This window comes from Galleria mellonella, unplaced genomic scaffold (genome assembly GCF_026898425.1).
Source record: "Galleria mellonella isolate WM207_F2 unplaced genomic scaffold, CSIRO_AGI_GalMel_v1 utg223, whole genome shotgun sequence".
NCBI classification, from domain to species: Eukaryota; Metazoa; Arthropoda; class Insecta; order Lepidoptera; family Pyralidae; genus Galleria; species Galleria mellonella.
The window spans coordinates 1,188,176-1,206,383 of NW_026442042.1; the positions used below are offsets into that span (position 1 = coordinate 1,188,176).

At 32.8% G+C, this 18,208-nt stretch overlaps 1 protein-coding gene across 1 annotated transcript; it reads right to left on the minus strand.

The window, feature by feature from the left end:
- Window positions 1-13,290: 13,290 nt before the first annotated feature.
- Window positions 13,291-17,854, minus strand: LOC128200612 (uncharacterized). Its single transcript, XM_052894604.1, has 2 exons — window positions 14,307-17,854; window positions 13,291-14,185 (listed from the first exon to the last, which is right to left on the minus strand). The coding sequence occupies exons 1-2, from the start codon at window positions 17,852-17,854 to the stop codon at window positions 13,291-13,293; spliced, it is 4,443 nt and encodes a 1,480-aa protein (XP_052750564.1).
- Window positions 17,855-18,208: the final 354 nt, after the last annotated feature.

The following is an 18,208-nucleotide window of genomic DNA, read 5'->3' on the forward strand; positions in this document are numbered from 1 at the left end:
CAAACTTTCCCTCTCACACATTCATTCTTTATTATATAAAGATTTTTAACCCCAATTTTCCACTTATCTTTCATACGATCTTTCTTATTACAATTACATACACGACATAACTAGACAAATTGATGCAGCAATTCTGAAGTAATGCGCTTACATTTATCCAATTGATTTTTATTTATATAAGCTTAATATTTGGATATTTGTTACTTAATTATACTTAAAATGCTGAATACAGATTGTTAACATTTAATACACAGATACTCGTACACTATACCCTAAATTAAATCAAAATACTTGAAAATACTAATTCATGAAGGCAAATTTGTAAGATATAGCTAGTATACAATATTAGTACAATAAGTATATAACAACAATAAATGGTGAAAAATATTTAACAATAAGAATCAGAATAATACAATATGATATAAAAGTAAAGTACATGCAAAAATCTATTTTTATTTACTTAAATATTATGTTACAAGATTGCTGGCATGTCCCATACATTTTATTATGATATTGTTACATATAAACTCAGACTCGGATGGAAATACGATAGGGAGATTATTGAGTTACGGAGACCTACATCAATATGTGAAACGAATGGAACGAGATGGCTGTGCGACGTTACGATTTATTTTTCCAAGTATTACTTATTATAAGCACCTATCTACCTACGAAAACTTACTAGATTACAATTGTTCTTTCTATCGTAATCTGTTATTTCTATTGGAATCATTATTTTTTGTTATTTCTAATAACATTTGTGAAATATGCATAGTATGAACTATATATTTTTACTATAGAGGTATCAAAGTCGATAGAATATGTCAATATTTCAATTTCGTAAGGATTCCCGTTGGAATTGCAGAGTAAAATTGCAATTCAGATGTAATTAAAATGTTTCTCGTGTTACGCTATTGAGCAAATACCTACAAATACAAAAACTGCAAAATTTCATTTATTATTGCTTTGATTTGACTTGTTTGTTCTCTTAGTTAGAAAAAATAATTAGATACGTATTTAAAATTACATTTAAATGAGATTTTATATAGTAATAAATCATAATTATTCTTGGTTACCTACACACCCGATATTTTTGACTTAATTCAAGTAGGCTGAAGCACAAGATAAAGTTAGTTACATTTATTATGTAATCAATACTTTCTTTATATATGTAATTCATTTATTATATATCTTACAAGTGGTATATCACCAAAATCACAGTTTACAAACTGATCTTTTTCTTTTGTTCATGCAAGATTCAAACCACACCCATTTTAATTTTTTTTTTCAGTTACACATTAAATATTCATTCGTTCCTGGACTTTATATTATATAGTAATAGTATTTCTATATTTATTTCACTTCGCTTATTAAAAAAATCTTTTTTCTTAATAGAATTAATTTAGGCTTTCTTCTGATTCAGCAATTTATGCAGAGATTAATAGTTTGTACCCACGCACTTCTTGGTGGAAGCATTGGTGACATAATGACAAACTGCCTAACTCCGATCGCCAAATGCGCTCGGCTGGTACACTCTGCTCGACCAGAATTCGCCCATTTCCAACTTTACTCGGGTTGATATACAACCGCTAAACTTTGTTTATCCGACATCCGCGAGACTCAGCCCGCCGTCGAGCCCTTTTCACAATTATATTATCCCACTCGACAGATAAAAACTTAATGGGCTTCTGATTTAGTAAATTGGGTTGATAGCCAAATATACCCTTTGAATTGCCATATCGTCAAGTGTGAACAATTATCTCAATATTATAGAATTACGAATTAAGGCATTATACACGTGTAAATTACAGAGATAAATCTTTCTATAATTGATTTATCATTTTCATTATCTCTCTACATACAACCTATGTTTTAACAAACATATACATAAGGATCGTTCAATTTACTAGTTACAAGATTTTTATAGTATTTCAGATAGATAGATGAATATTTATTGCTTTAATTAAACTAAACTATATTACAAAAAAGAACAAAGATATTAACAAATTAAGAAGAGATATATTTGTAATTAATTTTTAATCGAACCCAATTCGGTTATATTTCTATTATGTTTATTACCTCATACCTCCATCACTTCTAAAGTGATTTGGAAAATTCTTTTTTTATCTGGAAGGATATACTTTTAAATTGGTTATAAAATTTTTTTTAAAATCGGTTACATAGTTCAATTTTTAGACCAAAATACTTGGTTTTGTCACAATTGAAGTCAGTTTTTTTTCTACGTGCAGGCACAATCTATAGTTCTAATAATTCTAAAGTTTAAATGTTATCTTTATATGTATTCTCTCTATGGTGTATTAATAGTGTATTTGTTTATTACTTATTGCAGAATAATAATTCGTACAAGTGAGGAGCTTCTTAAATGGCTATACATATAATACATAAATAATACTTTTTAATATTAATTGATTAAGTAATATATATTAACTACAGAATACACAAAAATAACGTATATATATACCCAGCAGGTACTTGAAATCTGTAAATTATGCTGACAGGGTGCTCTCCGTAGATCTACAGACATTTTATTTCAGTCATCAGCTCATCATCTCAGCATATGTCATATGCTTGACACAACAAAAACCTCTTCCAAAAAGCATAGCATTGGAACCACCATAACCATTAAATGCCTTCGTCTTCCCCATAATAAATTGCAATCCTTCTGAGATATCTTCATCCAATGATTCTTAGCAATATTTGTGAATTTATCTCTTTATATTATCTTGAAGGACTAGATTTCCGCGTCAATTCTCTTTGCTTATACCGTAACGGAGTTGGTGCAAATACAGTAGAAAGCCTTTAACTGTCGTCGCGTTGAATTGTTTCTGTTTTCGGAATTTCAATGGCCTCCGTCCCCGTTCTTGTGTATAATGTCAGTTTGTTGATAATTCTTTGGGTTGGCGTAAACAAATATAGTAATTAAATAGAGATGTAACTACTATATATTATTAAATTGAAAACAAAAAAACCATTCACGAATAAGAATTGGATGATAGGTAGTTACTTATCATTTTATTTCAATTGAGCAAAATTCAATACCATAATATATCATAGGTGCATAAATATAGATATATCTAACTGAAATAGTTTATACTATAACACTTGTATTTATACAAAATTCTAATTGTGGACATTCATTAATATTCCTCGTTTTTACTAACAGCTGCAAAACATTTTGTTCAGTTTATATAAATAAAACTACAACTTCAGAACTTCGTATAATTTAATATTTTAGGGTTCTGTATGAAAAAGGTATATAGAAGCTGTTATGGTGCGATTTCATCCAACCGTCTGTCAGAGCATTATATTTCAGCAACCACTTACAATGTAATTGAAATTTGCAATTGTTTTAAATAAATACAGCGATAAATTATAGATAGATATTATTATCTATTTATTTTCGACATGTTTTATAGTTTTATTATTGTGTGTGAACACAGATTTAGGCCAAACATTACTGTGCATCTAAGTCAGGATAAATTGGTTATAGATTCAATCATGGATATACTCGCATCAATTATAAGTTGCGTTGAAAAGTTTATATGTAAGTCCATTTTATGTATATTTTTATAGTACTAATTTACATGTATATAAATCTACGCCAATTTACGTACTATATTTACATAAGTATATACTATATTTACATATTTTACTAAACTGAGACACGCATCATGTAGAAAGGACTAGAAAAATGTGTTATGGTGACAACTTAGCACGTTGATTCAACGTACAGAATGAATTTTTTTAAGGTAACCTGTTTCCTTTATATAACAACATATAAGCGTTTATTATTTAGCGGAAATTAGTGTAAAAGAACATCGTAATATAGAATTTTTAGTAAGTTTGAATCATACTTACCCTATGAGATGATAGAGAGGTAGCGGGGTATAATACAAAATATCTAGATTTTTCATTTATATGTTGTACTGTAAAAATACAACGTGAATGCATAAAAGAAGGCGGGTGGTGCATTTCACGCTTATTCATATTCATGACAAAACTACGCTATGTAGGTACTTATTCCCGAGTTACTAACATAGTACCGACGTACATATGTTGTTCGTTTTTAAGATGCCTGTCTGTATTTTTGCCTTGTCTATTTTCAGTAATGGTTCATAACGAAATAATTGTAAACATGTTTAGAAATTTGAACAATTGTTATACAAGTCTTCATCTTTTTTTTATATATATGAAGATGGGATTATGTATCAGCCTATGCTAGTAGCACAACTGAAAAAAAAAATTAAATAAAACGATGAAAGCAGTTCATTTGACATAAATTTTTGGGGTCGGCGTAATGTGTTTTTTTTTTGCTTTTAGCTTAACGACCGGCCGGCTGCCTGATGTCAGACCCTCCTTGGGATTGTTATTAATGGGGTTTGACAGCCCCATTGCTAGCAATATACTCTACCAGGTCTTTTTTTTAATGAACGTTAATGGGCTTGTTACCCCGCCTGCGCTATCGGTATACACTGACGAGGTACCAGTGAGGGATGATAGATAAGGATGTAGCAGGTCAATTGGCCAATCGTAATGAATTCAACAATAAATCAATCACATTAGGTCGACCTTCACGGGGTTCTCCCTGGAAACCATCGTGGCTAATTTTTATTGCATTCATCACGACGGGCTAACTGACCTGCATTCATTCTCACATATCACCTCTCACTAATGCCTGGTCAGTGTATACCGATAGCGCAGGCGGGATTATCATTCCATTACTACTCATTAAAAAAACCCTCCTTTTGGGGGGAAAGGTATTGTTAGTTATGAGGTTTAACTGACTCATTGCTAGCTCTATCAGGGCGGCTTCCACACGGTTTTCCCTGGAAACCATCATCGTTAATTCTAGTGGAATTCTTCACGATGGATTAACTGGCCTGCTTACATCCTCACCTATCATCCCTCACTGGTGTCAGCATATACCGATAGCAAGGGTGGTGTTACCATTCCATTATCACCCATTAATAAAACTCCTTGAGAATTCAAAATGCAATAATACTAATTTGTAACAATTTGTTATCAATGTCGTCAACATTCAGCAGTAAGCTATGGTTTATCAATCAACGCTATTATTCTGTGCAATAACAAAAAAATATATAGTTGTATACCATAATACTCACCAGCAACAGGTTCATTATTGATTGACAGCCTGTCTACGGAACGATATTCATTTATCATGAGATGGGCTTGGACACTGCCTGGAGACATATCGGCTTTTTGAGCTCTGACTTGGATGTCGACTAAGTATGATGTCGGTTAGACTGATGATCATTATTAAATTAATAGCTGACCCGCCAAACATTGTTCTGCCATATAAATATTTTCTGGACAGGGACATCCTAATCACCTAGCAGGGGGAGGAAAGGGATTGTTAGTAATGGAGACTGAGAATCCCATTGCTAGCAATATACCCAAACAGGTCGACCTCCTCATGGTTCTCCCTGGAAACTATCATGAATTCATAATTCCTGATGAATTCATCATGATGGGCTAACTGGCCTGTTTTCATTCTCATCTACGAGTGTCACCCTTCACTGGTGCTCCGCCAGCGTATCCCGTTAGCGTAGGCGGGGTTACCATACCATTTTCACCCATCAAATAAAAAATCACCTAGCAGTATGTACCTATTAAATATAGATAAAAAAATAATAAAAATCGGTCGAGTCGTTTCAGAGGAGCTTAACCACAAAAACCGTGACATAAGATTTTTATATATAAAATTATCATCTAATCTGCATAAATGTTAAAACGTAAAACGTACAGAAAACAACTGAAAACAAAATGTTTCGAACTAATATAGCATCTAAATCAAAGTCAAATGAGATGGGTTGGTTAAAATCAAAGATTTCGGAATAGACTGTTCTTAGATAAAAACAATACTGATTAATAAAATAGGCGATGTTGTCTTTGCCATTTGCTCGGAAGTGTATGCAAATGTTATAATGGTGCTAATTAGCGCCATCTACAGATTTCAATTCCAGTGCGATTGCTGCTTTTTTCTTTTATTACTTGAAATATATTTAATTTTTTTTGACGAATTACTAACTTAAAAATATAAAATATAAAAATGGAATAATATGCAATATTTTTTTTCGCATTTATAATATTAGTTTCTCACTAATATACACTATATTAATACAGAAACCTATTTAATTTATCTATATGTTTATATTGTGCACTATTATTATTATCTATAAAAATAACATGACATCATTGTTTACTGATTGTGCCGAGTATTGAAATACAGATCATACATTAAAAACTCTTCAAACTTCATGTGAAATAATTCGTATGGCAATGTATATATGATTAATCAATATAGTAATTCAATAAATGTTTCATAAACACAAGTTGAAACCAATTTGGATATTATGTCATCATGAATTTTATAAACAAACAGACAAGCATGTATTTATATTTACGAAAACTACATTTATTTGGAAACAAAATTGAATTAGATTTTAAGTTATTTCAAAATATATATATGATATCTTTGACAATTTAAATGCTTTTAAATTCAATATAAATTTCAGTTTACTCCTGTATGGATCATATATTAACATTACCACGATTGCTAACACAATCTTGATGTTTTTGATGGTTCTAATATATATAGAATTTAACAATTTATACAAGTAAATCGCAAAAGGAATTGTAAAAATCAGTTTAGAATTTTCGAATACATCGCGAAGTATACACACAAAATTTAAGTCTTATTCAGATCTTCCTTCTTTATAAAGTTGAATACAAAAAAATACATTAAACAGGAAAATTATATAAATACATACATAAAATAATATCGCTACAAACAAGAATAATATTTAATGAAATAAATGTCATCCAACTGTCACGACGTGACACTTTCTGACAAAAGAAAATGGAAATATTTTGCCCACTCAGTTTATTGAAAAACAAATATTACACGATGTTTCTGCAAAACCCACAATATTGCTGTTATAAATTATCTGTTGCTGTTATAAACAGAACTAAACCTTTGTTCATATTATACTTTTCACTAATACCAACTAATCAAAGGTTTAGTCTTGTTCTGAAAAAAAAAAACACGGCTGACGCTCTATCTATCAAATTTCTTCTTTTTACTTATAATTTTTTAACATATCTGTCCAAATAAATTCAATAGTCATTTGTCTTATTTACAGTGTCATCAATATGATATAAAATATAGCGATAAGAATCATCAGTATTTTTTCTATAATATTTATTTTGTTTGTTTAATATATTTGGAAACTTCATTTAGGTATAATTTAAAGAAAATAAATATAACACTTTTTATCATTTCGGACTATAAAGTGCACATTCATTTATTAACAAGAGACTAAATTTGACAATTAATAAATATTGGCAGAATATAAAAATATTTTAGATTTAAATATTTAGATTGCAATAAATTTTGCAATATATCTATATCCAATACAACTCTATTAAAACAAAATATTGATTTAAGGAAAATATTTTTATAATATAATATTAAATTTATTAATATTTTTCCTTAAATGTTATAAGAATTTATTTGTTTAAATTCTTTTCTCACGTTAAAACCTTGTCTTTTATTTTATTACTAAGCTATCTTTTCATAAGTAATTTTTTTTTTTTTTATATTTTGATCTGGCACATTTCAAGTAGTCCTTAGCTGGGAGAGAAGGGAACAACGAAAGAAGGCGAATAGAGGGAAACACAGAGAACTGAGAGTACTGCAAGTTGCGAGAAACTACTCGTGAACAATTAATATTCGCAGCCTTGCTCAAAAGCCTTTAACTACGAAACATCGTGGTAACATTACTACCTTTGTAGTTTCTCATTTAGATATGAAGAGAATTACTAAATTAAATTCGCCAGTTTTGTATAATAGGTACAACACGTAGGTACTTACAGATTAAATAATCACGAATTTCGTTATATAAAATATCCATCTTCAACTGGAAATAACAGAACAAAAGGCCGTTTTAATAATGGACAGTCCTTGAATATATTGATAAAATGTTTTAGCAAAATAATTAAATTATATTGGATAGACCTTTCATGAAAATGTAATCTGTAATTAAATTTAAAAAAAGAATACATTTTTCTTAAGAAAAAAAAAGAAACAGGTAAGAAATGTGCGCCCTTATAGGTGTCGTAAAGGTCACTCCCTACGGGAGTACTACTAAGGACAATGGCTGTATTTCATCACTGAATAGCTATAGCAATTCTTTGTGTGAGAAAAGATAGCGCTCTCGTCACCAACTGCGGTGTAGGTCTTCAGTGCTTTTATTTATAATTATTGTTCGATTTAAGTAAATATATATTATTTTGTGATACTTATCCAGTTTGTATCAAACTTTCTTTCGATTCTTCTTCAATATTAAAAAAAGTTTAGATCGAATATTCACAAAATATTTTATTGATATTTATTCTTATCTGTTTCTGTTTTAAAAGTGCATTTATATATCCATAATAAGTCATTTAGCCATTCATCAAATCATCTATACACTAACCAAAATATTGTCTTGACTTTAGGCAATGTCTCTAACAGTATTATCAAAATGTGAAGATAAAGAACCTTCAATAGAGCAGGTTGTCGTATAAGACAGAGTAAAGGTATTTGACCACATAATTGGTCGTCTTAAAGGCGAATAACATCAGCCTATCCTACTATGAAATAAACATAATCGCAGAATTAATACGTTTTGTATTTTAAATAAGAATACAATAATATATCAAAATTACCACTCCATAAATAAATAATTGCTTTTAAAATTATATTTTTACCTAAAATACTTTGGCGTTATAGTTTAAATAGTGGAATTTTTAGTGACACATTTAAAGTAGGTATAACCACAATTTTACAACTGAAATATATTCTACTGTGACACGACTTAAACTGTGGGAGCTAAATGCGTCCTAAGTTAAGCCAAGCTAGGACAGTGTTTGCCCAGCGCGCTATTACAACGCAGCGTGCCATTAGTTAATGGACGCGTCGACGGGTTAATGGTAGCAAAGGGCGGCACTTTGTATGGGTACCTTTCTCGTTCGATCGCACCCGGAGAATAATACGCTATCAATTTCCACTTAAAATTCAGGCTAAAAATTATCATTTGCCCTTTACCGTGCCGTACCGCCTGATACGATAGATAGATAAGGGCCATTACTAATGTATATATATATATATATATATATATATATATATATATATATATATATATATATATATATATATATTAGTAATGGCCCTATTATCTCATCAAATCGACCTTCATGTAACCCCCTGTCCCGAAACCATCGTATCGTAATTAAACCCTAGTGAGTTCGTCACGATGGCGATAAAATAACTGGACTGACTTCAACTTACTATTACATTTTCAATCCATTTAAAAACAGATACTAAATTAATTTCCATTTAAAAAAAGATTTATAAAATTGGAGTAAGCAATGAACACTAAATTATTACTTTACAAAGGGGTAAAATAATACTGCGTATCCCGTTACGCTGTTTCCATGGAATAACATCCTTTTAAATCTGAGTAGTTCGTATATTAACTAAGCTTTTATGGTAACTAGCTGAGGTAAAAATTGCTGGCTTTGTCTGCATAAATTAGGATCAACAGCTACATGTGTTAACTTAACTAAATTTGTGTACCATACTTTTTCTAAATCTATTCAACTATTTATACATGATTAAGTAACAAAAATTCAAAGACCTTTTTTAATTTTCACAATTATCACAATATATGTATATAAGATTATCATAACTGGCCAGTTATTTAAAATACGATTTATAAATGCTATAAAAAAGTCAATTCCATTTTCAAATCGAACCCATATTTCGAAGTTAAAGAACAATCCATTTAAATTTAACGAATTTGTATTAATATGAAGACACGATTTTCATGCTATTTGTACCTACGTAGGTGGTTACTATTTATTATTCCAATCCCGTTTTGGGTTCGAGTAAGGATACAATCCAAAATATTGTGTCAAACTCATACCACCCACAATTCTTTGGGTCATATTAACGACCTCCCTTATATTTTATGAGACATGCTCTATAAAATTCGATTTATTACATTCTTGTAAAGTATTATATTTTATGTTTAGTAATATTGTAACCACTCCAAATTTTATTTAGGTGCCCACATAAGTACTACTATCATTATAGCTTTATTCTATTATTATACAATATTATAAATGCGGAAATATGTAAAGATGAATGGATGAATGAATGTTTGTTACTCTTTTACGGAAAAACTATTAAAAGTATTTGAATGAAATTTGGTACACGAGTAGGTTATATGGCAAGTACATAAAATACTTTATGTATTGATCACGCGTGTAACACCATGAGATATCTAGTCGTAAATAAAATAAATTTTAAAGTTATTTTGATACAGCGAATAATATGCGCCCCCGATAGAAAGTGGTGAACGCAGCGTTAAATAAATATAAAGTGCAAAATGGATATAGCAAAATGGAGTGGGGCACCGAAGCACACGTCTCAAGTTCCGCAATTCCCGTGGGTGGACTAAGGCGTCGTCATGTCCTAAAATTTCACTAGTATATCCATCCTTTAAACAGATTCTGATATACATCCATTAAATATGCGCAAACCACAAAAGTTTAGTAGAAATAATTATAATAAGACAAATATACGAGAAATTAACCTATTAATATTGTTAATTGTATAATAATTGTAAATTAAATGTTTGTAAGGATGAATGGATGGATATTTGTTACTCTTTCACACAAACACTACTAAATGAATTTAAATAAACTTTAGTACACATATAGTTTATATCCTAACTTAGCATATAGGATACTTTATATACTAATACACACGAACAAAGCCGCGGGATACAGCTAGTAAGCAATAATCTAATCGGTAGATGTTGGCAACTCAAGATTATTCTTTATGGCAATATAATCTGTTATCATCATGCTAGTAATTATTTAAAGCTATCTTTTTTAAATCAAATATGTCTTTCCCCCTCCCCCTTATTCATAAAAACGTCGAAGCTCTCATAGACCTATATTAGGTATTCGACTGTTTTGTATCTTCTTTTGAGTTTTATATTCTCGATTAGAAAGAAAGTAACAAAATAGTGTAATAATAGTGTTAAAATAGATTTGTAAAATGTTTTAGTTTTTATGAATAAAGAAGTTTTCTGTCACTGAACAAAAGCCAGACCGTTACAAGGAACGACTGCATTCGTTGACTATCTGCAAAATGTTCGTATACCTTAGTCTTTTTCTTAATCACTACACCCTTGGTAGAACAATCGTTGTCATTACTGAGAGACTTATACCAATGTATTTAGAAATCTTCATTGTTTCCACCAACTTCAAAAAGAAAGAGGTACTCAAATCAGTTCATAATTATCGTCATATCATCATTTAACTGTCCACTATTGAACATAAACCTCCCTCTTGTGTGTTTTGCCAGTAGTTACCACACTTGGCAGGCAGATTGGCAACCGCAGGTTGTAAAGATATTTTAAGAGAAACGCTGCCGCCCATCCTTCGCCCTTCCTCATTCGCCTCTTACGATACCCACGAGAAAGAAAGGGGCAGCCTATTCTACGCCAGGACCACGCGGATTTGTTTTCAGTTTCAATTCAGTTATATTTCCCGAAATCCTCCGAAATACACTTGAAAAGGAAAGTTAATATATAAACGACTCCCGAAATCTACGCAGTCACTACAATAGAAACGAACTGCAAATATAAACAGGCATATATCTCCATCAGTAGGATATGTAAATAGGCGTATCTACATCTGAGCTTATAATCTTAACTTATTCAGAAACAAACAACAGCCCTTTATAATTAAATTAAACACCAGAAATGTATGAAACAACGAGAAACTATTCAAATGAACTCGTTTCACAACTCATAAACTAATCCCCGTTCTGAACTCGGCACACATAACAAACTACCAAAACATTAAGTATTACTACATGTGACTGTGACACAGAATATTAATTTTGATAGCCATATAAATAGTAACCCTTAATAAAATACTCTTGGAGATATTATTCAGCGTCCCTAGTTCCATACAAAGTACAGCTTCTACTATGGGTACTAGATATGTGATACAAATACTTAATTTTTTTTTAATAATTAATTATATTAATTATTAAAAAATTCATCATTATCTTCCTACCCTTATCCCAATTATTATTTAGGCTCGGCATAATATATTTTTTTTTTATCCATATTACAAAAAGATTTGGCTTATAGTTTTACGACCGGTCGCCTGCCCGACGTCAACCCTCTTTGGAAATATAATTACATACGTATTATACATAGAAAGCACCCATGTAAACATACTTTTTGCAAGAATTGAACTCGCGACCATTGCAAAAAAGATGGTGTGTTAAATTACCAAGGTCGTCAATATATAAATATAACAAATCATAATTATAATTATTTTCAATAACTTATTATTATATGTATTAGCCGATATCTAGTCATACTAATTTTAATTCTAAGTTTAATTTTTAATTTTATTAAAATATTAAAATTAAGGACTTCTCGTGTAATTTTATGGCTTTAAACATTAGAACAAATATTTTACTACCGAAGTTACCGAAGAACAGTAATTTTAGATTACCAAGCTCAGTACAAAATTGTGTATATAAATACTTATTCTAAATCGAAATTTATCTCAGATAAGTAAGTATATATTGCTGGTTTAATAGAACCTTTATAACTGTAAAAAACATTACGTAAACAACATTAGTCCCACTATAAACTGTAAGGTAGTGTCGCAATAAAGTATCTAAGATAGTGTTTACGACGCGTGACACATTGACTTGCGTACGCCAACTCACCTACCAACTAAAATGTAATGTGGATGAGTATATTACAAAATTGATTGTAGGTACATTTCTTTAAAAATAATACCTACATTACGTGAATTATTTTACATGTTGAAAACCAGACCAGTGATATCAATTCACCATTTTTTTTATTTTTATATCGTCTTTATTTTTATAACTAAGTCTAAAAGTGACGAAGATGCCATTTCTTCAACAAAAACAACACGCGGAATCATCAAACTTTTCTAAATTTTCAGACTATAGCTTCACAGGTTGTAATTTAAATAATTAGCATCCCTTCAAAAGGAATGCTTACCAATGAAGCTAAATATATTTTTCCCAAAGAAATATAACTCGAAACGATAAAAATATTTTGAACCTTCCATTCCGATATGTTAGGTCAGTATAAAAGATCTTATGTTCATTTTTGACCTGGCAGTTTCGATAACCTACTACGGTGTGACACGGGTAAACCGTTTTGAATATGAGAAAGAATCTAATTGACTTTTACGTAGCACATGAATTTCTGCCAAATGTAAGTCTTCCGCGGTAAGTGTGCTACGTATTGTATTGCGTTGTCGATCGACGTTTGAGTTGGATGGCGGACGAAAAGAAAAAATGCGGCCTTCTACTTTATGAATGAGTTCTATATTCAGGCCTTTTTTTCTTAATGAAGTAAGACGTAACAATGATAAGTAACGATGAGCATATGCTGTGGCACGAATTAAACGATTCCACGAACTAAAACGTTGTGCGTCTGCTGAAATTGGCTTATTCGACTCAATTTCGTTAATGAGATGTATGTGAGTCTCGGGTGTATTAGTATGGATGGTTTGATTATGGGAAATAGCAGGTTCCTTAGGCCAATCAGAAGTTAGAAGAAATTCAGGTCCTTTTATCCAGCGTGAGTCTGAAGTTAAAGGGCCTCGGCTTAAACGTGTTGAATCATCGGCAACATTATAAGCGGTTGGAACCCAGTGCCACTCACTAACATCTGAAAGTTCTATTATCTCACCTACTCTATGAGCTACAAATGTCTTGTATGATCGTGCATCATTACGAAGCCAACCCAAAACGTTCATCGAATCGCACAAAAATGTGCGCTTAAGTGGTTTAAATTTGACTGCTTCTACGATGGTTGTAGCTAGACGTGCGGCTATTAATGCAGCTTGCAACTCTAATCTAGGAATACTAGATGGTTTTAAAGGCGCTACACGTGACTTGCTACAGATCAATGCAAGTTGTACGTCTCCATTAGGATAAACGAAGCGCCAATATGCCACCGCTGCGTAAGCCTGAGCGCTGGCATCGGCAAAGACGTGCAACTCTATTTGATTTGGTTTCAACCTATGAAAGTTATAACAGCGCGGTATTTTTATCTCGGCGGTAATAATTAAATCTTGAAACCATTCCTTCCAGGCTATGGCTTCAGAAGGAGGGAGCTCCGTGTCCCAATCCAAATTCATACGCCAAACGTTTTGAAATACGACCGCGAATAACAACTGGAGCGAGGATTCCTAATGGATCGAAGACTCGCATAATTAAAGACAATATAATACGTTTAGTAAGCGAACTAGGCAAAGTTTCTTGATTACTTTTAATAGAAGTGTTAAAGCCTATAAGGTCGCTAGATGGGTGCCAGTATAATCCTAGAGCGCGGATGCATGGTGTAGACGACGGAAAATTCGCTAAGTTTAGGTTAATATTAGATACCGATTCTGATAAAAGATGATTTGGCAACAGACGGAGCGCTTTAGGGTCATTGGATACCCATCCACGCATCTCTAAGCCTGCGCGCGCATGAATGTTGACAATATCTGCCGCCAACTGAGCTGCTTCATCACTACTAGAATCTACTGAACCGATATAATCATCCATGTAAGTATCGTATATAATACCATGAACCGCGTCGGGATATTGATCTTTAAACTCTAGAGCATTTTTATTTTTCATATACATAGCTGTAAAGGGGCTAGAAACTGCTCCGAAGATCATTGATGACATTCTATAGGTTTCTATAGGATCAGTAGGGCTGTCGCGCCAGAGAAATCTTTGAGCATCTCTATCCTGTTCGATAATTTTGAACCTAGGGAACATTTCCTTAATGTCTGCAGTCATAGCTACTTTACCCTCTCTAAAACGAAGTAAAATGTCGATTAAAGATTGCAATAAATCTGGACCCGTAAGTAGAAGTGAATTTAAGCTAACACCTTTGATTTTTGCGGCAGCATCGTGTACTACTCGTAGTTTTGCCGGTTTATTGGGGTTTATTATGCCAAAATGAGGTAAAAACCAACATACAGAATTAGAAGAAGGTTCATTTTGACATTTCTCAGCATAATCTTTAGTAACGAGATCGCGAATATTTTGTTTATAACGCTCAGCATAAGTAGGATCACTGATCATTTTCTTTTCAAGACTTAAAAAACGCGATAAAGCAAGAGGATAGCTGTTAGGAATGACAGGATTATTAGATTTCCATAATAAACCGACTTCGAATCTACCGCACGGAAGACGATTAGCTGTACGTTCTAAAATTTCAATAGCGCGTTCATCATCTGCACTACGCGGTTCTTTCTTAGTAATTCCTATCGAATCCAACTTGTAATAATTTTTTATAAGATTTTCCAATAAATCTGTCTTGTTAAAATCTGTTTCATTACACTGAACATGATTCACTAAATCAACTGGACTAGTTTTACTACTACTAAAACCGAATAAAACCCAACCAAGAGCAGTGTTAATTGCAGCTGGTTGCGTTCTCGTACCTTTCCGTATGGATTGCGGTATGGTAAGATGCCAGTTATCGATACCGATCACAATTTTTGGTTGTGCATTCTCATAACATAAATAGGAAGCCAAATCGGAAAGGTAAGAAAATTTACTAATATCTTGGGGACAGACAGACTGTTTAGCTAATTGTAAATCTTTTATAGAACGAGCCTGCTTGACTTGATACGTCTTATCAACATGACAACCTCTAATATTAAAATCTACATACTCTATTTCTGTATGTTTTGATAACCCGCCGACACATTTTAAAAGAGTTTTGACAGTAGGTCCTCGGGCTCCAATTTTTGCAGCGAGCTCCGAGTCTATAAAAGTAGCGGTTGACCCATCATCTAACAAAGCGTAAGTATTCACACTACCACGTGGGCCAGAGATTTCAACAGCTATAATTTTTAAGAAAGGTCGATAACATGGATGTTGAACATTGCATAATGGAAGTGAGTTACTAGCATGAGCTATAAAATCAGTCGTTTGTTTGCATGATGATTCATCAGAACCTTCAAGTTCTCCAGATTGAGGAGTGGAAGATGATTCACCATGTTCAACCTCACTTTCAACCACATGAGCAATATGTAATAGTTTATGGTGTCTAGAATTGCATTTTTTATTGTTGCAGATTTCCTTAGAAATATTACAACTTTTATAATTATGTGAACCTTTTCTAAGACACTTATGACAAAGTTTTTTCTCATTAACAAATTTCCATCTGTCATCAACTGACAATATCTTAAAATTATTACAATGAGATAAGCTATGATCGTCATTACAAAAATAGCATATCTTTTTATTGTGAGATGTTACACTAGATGATTGTTCATGAGTTTCAGATTGAAAAATGTATGGAACAATGGACGTGGATGGTTTGTTAATTGCAACCGAACGAATTTTGTTGCTTCGATTATAATAAATAGGTTCATTGAGGAGACCAAACTTGAGCTGTAGATCCACCTCTTGAGTGAGGAAGGAGGCTAAGAGCTCGAGTTTAGTTACCTCTTGATGGAAATGAGACGCTGCAAAGTCAGCCCAACGTGTCCGTAATAGAGGTGTGAGTTTACTAAGAATAGATTGAAAAAGTTCTGGCGATTCTAAATAACATCGTTGTTCTAAAAGTTTCATTACTTCTACTGAATTACGAACTCGACAAGCGAACTTATGAAGGTCACTACAATCGATGTTGACCTTTGGCAGGGAACGCATCATTGCCACTTCTTGTAAAACAATTAGTTCAGGCCTACCAAACCTTGTTGCTAATGCTTGTATTACCTGAGTAGGGTCTTGAGCGGAGACTAACAGTACTGCTACAGCATCATGTGCCTCTCCCCGCAGCGCCATATTGATACGCGTTAGGTTGTCCGAGTCAGAATATCTTGATTTCGTGTTGTCATATACACGTTTGAAGGTTAACCAATCTAAAGGCTTGCCATCAAAAAAAGGTAGACGACCATCTCCAAATTTTACGTTGTGTTGACTTTCTTTTGAAAGTGATGTAATTGCTTCTGCTAACAAAGCTATATCACTTGGGGTTTTATTAATAGTGGAGGAAACCGGTTTGATTTTAGTCGCACTAGAACTGGCCCTCGCCGGGCTTGTGCAAACATCGAAATTATTAGCCACATTAGATTCTTTTAGGATAGGCCGAAGATATTGAGTATCTGTGGTAGTCACAGGGTTAAAGCTATTGTTCGGTATTTGTAAATGTGCCGCTAATGCCGCAGAACAATTGCTATTAGTAGTGGGTTTACTACAGGACGTATTAATTTTAATGTTCTGCGGTTGCTCATTTACTTCCACTGAGGGTATAGCCTCTAGACATGTGTCTAACCATTTTCGTACCTCTCTGTTAGAGATGTGACTTGAACGACTACTACGAGTACGTATACTACCTCTCTCCTCCAAGGCGGCGATACGTGCTTGTTTTTGTAGTACTAAAGCGGCGCGCTCTTGTTCCAATACCACACGCTCGCGCTCTTTGGCACGCTCCAATGCAGCGCGCTCCAGCATCGCAATTTTTTTAGCATAATCCGCTTCTATTTGTAAGGTACGACTCCTTACAGTAGTTGAAGACCCTGAAACAGAACTAGCGGCGCCGCTGGGAATTCCAACGGACTGCTGAGCGCCAGCAGTTGGTGTGGAGCTGGTAGGGCTTCCGTGTTGAACGGTAGAAAATTGGCCTTGCTCCATACTTGCTGCGTTCGCTTTTTTAACTGATCGCGTCTCTACCACCATGGTTTTATTATTAGCGAGAGGACCAATATTTTAACGAGAGATATGCTCTTGAGAAAGGACTGTATATTTTATGAAATAATAAAACGGTCGCTGCTAGTGGTAGAGAAAAAATATAATAATCAAATCGTGACATTGTCAGATATCAAAAAACAAAATAAAAATATAAAATTTAAAAATATTCTCTAAAAAGGTGCGTTCTGCACAACCTCAACAATCTGAGCAACAAAAACTGATATACTGGCATTTAAGATAGAGGAGGACTTGACTCCTTTTCATTCTGGACAATCAGCATAACCCAGTCACACGCGTTCATATTTCTAAATATGTATCCAAAAAAAGGGTACAAACGGGTTG